The sequence below is a fragment of the Triticum urartu genome, chromosome 1A (assembly GCF_056163025.1).
Source record: "Triticum urartu cultivar PI428250 chromosome 1A, HENAU_Tu73, whole genome shotgun sequence".
In the NCBI taxonomy this organism is placed as follows: domain Eukaryota; kingdom Viridiplantae; phylum Streptophyta; class Magnoliopsida; order Poales; family Poaceae; genus Triticum; species Triticum urartu.
The window spans coordinates 436352911-436358478 of NC_141873.1; the positions used below are offsets into that span (position 1 = coordinate 436352911).

The 5568-nt window shown below is 48.9% G+C and overlaps 1 protein-coding gene across 1 annotated transcript; it reads left to right on the top strand.

The window, feature by feature from the left end:
- The first annotated feature begins 3242 nt into the window (after positions 1–3242).
- Positions 3243–4370, top strand: LOC147991587 (uncharacterized). The gene has a single exon (XM_087538828.1). It carries the CDS (start codon positions 3413–3415, stop codon positions 4100–4102), a length of 690 nt encoding a protein of 229 aa, XP_087394954.1. The 5' UTR covers positions 3243–3412; the 3' UTR covers positions 4103–4370.
- The last annotated feature ends 1198 nt before the right edge of the window (positions 4371–5568 follow it).

Consider the following 5568-nt stretch of genomic DNA (forward strand, 5'->3'; position numbering starts at 1 on the left):
CATACTACCTTGTGACTCCCTTGTAAGTCAGTTGATGCCCTTCTTTCGCCGTAAGAAAGATAATTTCTGGATTAAAATCTCCTCAAAATTTCAGCCCAAACGGTGTTACGGATATCCGGGAATATAAAAAATGGTGAAGGGGTACAAAAACAGAAGAGAAACAGAGAGAGAGAGAGAGAGAGAGATCCATCCAATATCGGAGGGGCTCCTGTCCTCTGGGAGCCATGGCGGCCATGAACCAGAGGGGAAACTCTCCTCCCATCTTGGGGGGCAAGGAAGAAGAAGAGGGGGGCTCTCTCCCCCTCTCTCCTGGTTGCGCCGGAACACCGCCGGGACAGTCATCGTGTGCCGACGATCTACTCCAACACCTCCGTCATCTTCATCAACACCTCCATCCCCTTCCCTCATCTATATTCATTGGTCCACTTCCCGCAACCCGCTATACCCCCTACTTGAACATGGTGGTTTATGCTTCATATTATTATCCAATGATGTGTTGTCATACTATGATGTTTGAGTAGATTTTTGTTGTCCTATGGGTAATTGGTGAATTGCTATGATTGGTTTAGTTTGCTTGTAGTTTTGTTGCTATCCTTTGATGTCCATCATATGAGCGCGTGTGTGGATCACACCATAGGGTTAGTTGTATGTTGATAGGACTATGCATTGGAGGGCAAGAGTGACAGAAACTTCTTCCTACCATAGAAATTGATTCCTGCGGGATTGGAGGGGGAGGGGGCAATATATCGTAATCCTATGGTTGGGTTTTATCTTAATGCACTTTTCTAGTTGCGGATGCTTGCTAATAGTTTCAATCAAAAGTGCATAGAATTCCAAGTAAGGGATCACATGCTAGTAGTGGCGTCTCCCGCATAAAAAATGCTATCGGTGTAGTAACTTAGCCAATTGCTTAGGGACAAATCGGTAAATCCTACCATCACTTTTTCACACTTGCTATACTAACTTAATTGTACTTTATTAAAACAACACCTAACTTTTATTTTTCACGTTCTTTATTTTCTTGCAAACCTATCCCTTTGCACCTACAAAGTACTTCTAGTTTTATTTTTGTTTTGCGTAAAGCAAATGTTAAGTGTGCGTAGACTTGTATCGATGGTCGATAGAACTTGGAGAGAATATTAATTCTACCTTTAGCTTCTTGTTAGGTTCGACACTCTTACTTATCGAGAAAAGCTACAATTGATCCCCTATACTTGTGGGTTATCAAGATCTTTTTCTGGCGTCGTTGCCGGGGAGCAATAGCATGGGGTTGATATTCTCGTGTGTGCTTGTTTGCTTTATCACTAAGTATTTTACAAAATCTTTGTGCAATTGACACCCGCAGTCAAAATAAATATCCCTTCACACCCACCTACACTGCAATTGTGTGCCCCCTTTTTCCTTCTTGCCGCCTCCAAATCCACCTCCTCGCCCGCCTCCATTGTTCTCCAAATGAACCATGGCCTCTAAAAGTCAAATCGCGCCCGCACACGTGGATGAGGCCGTTGCTGCGGTTGATGTCATAGCCACTGTCACACACACCAATGGGTTGCGGTTGTGGCGGCCTGTGCGAAAGAGGTCGTAGTTGTCGCGGCCAAGCAAGCGGATGATGTCGTTTGCGCGGCCCACATGTGGATGATGCCGTGGATGCCGCCATCGTCACGCTTGCTACCACTATGCGGCAGGAGGAGTCCAATCAAAGGGCGTATGAAAACATTAAAGATATGGTGTATGCCCAAAAGAAAGCCGATCCCTCCTTCCAAGAGGTTATCTTGCAACGGGCTAGGAATTATTTCAACGCAAAGGCCATCGAGCTTGAGGAAGCACCGACAATGAAAATCTCTGACTACCAGTATTTCTACAAGTGCTCATCTGGCAACGAGGATGAGTATCTCAATATCCATAGTTTAATGTCCCCTACTTTAAATAATTATGCAACGAGATATGCAACATGATGTTTAGTTACTTATGTAATGGGTGTTTAGTTTGATTATACAACGAGTTGTGCAATGATGTTTTAAGTATGTTGTTCTGCAAATAGAGCAATGTTGTTGTTCTGCACAGAGCAACTCACATCTCACATGATCCACATGACGAAACCGTGTGTGATGGTTCACAATATCTCACACGGTTCCTTTATTTCAATCGTTGTGCCTAGCAAAACACAAATTCTCACCACACAATCGTATGTGTTGTCACAAGTTATCTCACACGAGTTGCCTTTAGGAAACCATGTGTGGAACTTCACACGCGTTAATACATTATGTAACATGTGTCATGCTCTCCATCATCGCACATAATTCATTTATTTCAAACATTGCCACGCAACACACACGATTCAAGCAGTACAATCGTGTTTGTTATCATGACTTGCCGCACAGGCATCTGCCAGCCAAGTTGTGTGCCCTTCATTACACACGGTTCCCTTTCCAAAATCATGCCCACTAGATCAACCATTGCAGATGTTTCATTTTCTGGCACACGGTTTTATTTTTCGGACATATGTAATGCCTGCATTGCACATAGTTCAATGTCGGGGACATGGGGTTGTGATTGGCGCGTGTTCCTAGCATCATTCTGCACTAGTGACCAGATGAGGGGCGACATAGTTTTTATGGAGCATCTCGGCGCGACTGCTCACTCAACTTTGACTACAGCCTCGACGTCTGTCGGCCTGCTTTGGCTACTTTGCTCTATGTCGGACGACAACCATGGCTGAAGATGTTGTTGCGCTGGAGGTTTTGGTGTCCTCGTCTGTCATGAACTCTCTCTTCCGACATGTGTCATTGGTCCATATACATGTGTGCTAGATGTTCCTGACCTGTCATATACGATTTGCCATGTCCATAATCTTGTGATAGTGCTAATTTGGATTAGGTTTAAACAACAATTAGCGAAGAATATTTCTATTGCCATCTCTAAACTACGTAGTAGGATTAAGCTAAAATTGTCTTATCAAGCATTACGCATGCCCCTTAACCACACAGACAAAGCATCGATCGTCCGCCTAATTGCAAAGCACGGTGAGGGCGACCTGCCCTCACAGGCCAGAGTGGCACGCAGCAGCAGCCACTACTCCACTCCATCCATCCCTTCTTTTGTTTTCTTCCATGTATTGCGATGAGAGTGGAATCGGAGTCGGAGAGCCATGTATATGCCCATTACCATCAGCGGAATATGTTCCAACCGACAACTACCCAACTACCTTCTTTCCCGGCCTCTGCCCTATATAAACCAGTGGCACCGGCCCTCTTCTTCCCCACAACACACACAGCCAGCACCTGCAGCTGCGTCCCACTGCAAATCCTCCAACTCCACTTCCTTCTTGTGGCGTCTCTCTCCGGCCGGCATCAGCCTACCTCGCTCCAATTACACCAACCGTCACACCCACCGTGTCTCTCTCCATTTCGCCATGCCTAACTCGCTGCTCGACTCGCCGCCGCAGCTCCCTGCCGCCGGCCCTTGGGGCTCTCTGTTCGCCGTTCAGGAACCCGGGAAGCCTCGGCGTGTGTCGGTGGCGCTACCGTTCGCTCCCAGGAAGATGCCGGCGTACCGGTACGGCATGAAGCGGAACCTGGAGATGTGCACCGAGGCGCTCGGGTGCGAGACCGGTGGCGTCGACCCAGCCGCTGACGACGCCGACGAGGGCGTGGAGCGGAAGAGGAAATACAGAGAGGAGGAGACCAAGGTGGAGCCGACAGAGCGGAGGGCGCGCGTGCTGCCGCCGCCGCTGACGACGCTGGCGGCTGGCGCGACCCGCATGCGCATGGTCCACGAGCGACGCGGCGGGAGGCTGGAGGTGTACGCCGTGCGGGCCTCCGGAATGGAGGCCGAGCGGAGCGGCGGGCGTCTTCGGCTCCGCCTCCTGCCCTGCGCCGGCTGCAATGCCGCCGCCGTGTGCAGCAGCCAACAAGAAGCGCAAGAAGCAGAGGAAGATGAGGCAGAGGAGGTCGATCAGCAGCAGCGGCAGCAGGAGTGTGTGGTCCCAAAGTACGTGCGCCGCGAGCGGTGCCTGAAGGTGGAGAGTGGCGCCACGGCGGCGAGGTGCAGCATCAAATGGGAGCAGGAGCAGGCTGCCGCCTTCTGGGTGGCCACCACCTGAACTACAAAGCCTTCTTCTTCCATCTCCAGATCTGCACTTAGAACGGATGATCTCGAATACTTTCGGTCTTCGATTTCTTTCGGTTACCTGTCATCTTTAGTTTCCTTCCTGCCTACTACCTTCGACCAAGCTCGCCTGATCAAACTGTTCTTATTATGTCGCTGCTGATTGAAGTAGCACACTTTGTACATAGAAGCAGCAATATTTGGTTGGTGAGTATGGTTTGAAAGAGTATAGAAATGTTCAGGTCCTTGATTTCTGTCGTGAATGAGCATGTCTGTTTTCTAACTTCAGACAATTTAACGGCTAGTAGTGTCTCTTAGATCAACTCTAGCAAAGTCCCCGTGCAATAGCCACAATGCGTACGAAGCATGCTCCATTTGCATTTGGAGGCTACATAAGTAGCACGCGAACTCAGAGTCGTCATATCTTCATCTTCATAATTTATTTATTTTTTCACAAACACTCAGATTCCCTCCAAATGTAAACTTTTAGCACATCAAGAAAACATGCACATAGTTTTTGACAAGTTGCATGCACAAAAACATTTAAACCGGCACACAGGTACAAGTCACATATTGCAGCCGTGTGCACCATCCCATCCTTCTTTTGCGTGTGCATTGTGCCATCCTTCGAGGTTCCTGGAACGTATGATCATATCTCATGCACTACAAAAAAAAGACACATCCGTGACATTTTGGACCGAACGCAATTTTTTTCTGTCATACTTATGACACTTCTATGACAATAATTGTGACAAAACGCGGTATGATCATAGATGTGCTGGGGTCCTACTTTTATGACAAAAAAATCATGAGAGAAAATGAGCTTTTCGTCCTGGGCGGATCGGAGACGCAGCTGCATGACATTCTTTGAGCCGTTCATAACGGAAAAAACCGTGGTAGAAGTGAGGGCGAGGAAATTATCGGGGTGTTCCCGGTTACGATGGGTGATCGGGGCAGAGCGATTCGCGTTTCTCTCGTACATGCACGTGCGTGGGTGCGAGGCGTTGGGCTCTAACTGAACTCGAACGATTGCACTGCAGGCTACGCGTTACTGAACCCGAGCGATCGATCAATGGGTGTTAACTGAACCCGATCGAGTGATTCCTTCGCTACTGCTGCTAACTGAAGCTGATCGATGCTGCCTCTGGATGAATAGTGAACGTTGTTGGGGGGTTTGGATAAACATTGCCCGGTGGGGGTGGATGAACAGGACCACGTGGTGTTGCGTCTGGATGAACAGGACCCCGATCGATCGAGCCGGTTGGGGCTGGATGAACAGGACCCCATGGAGGGCAGGATGAACAGGACCACCCCGTGGAGGGCTGGATGAACAGTAGACGGTGGAGGGCTGGATGAACAGTAGCCCGTGGAGGGGTGGTTGAACAGGAGCCCGTGGAGAGGGCTGGTTGAACAGTAGCCGGTGGACTAGCACGCGGTAGAGGCTGGATGAACAGGAGCCAG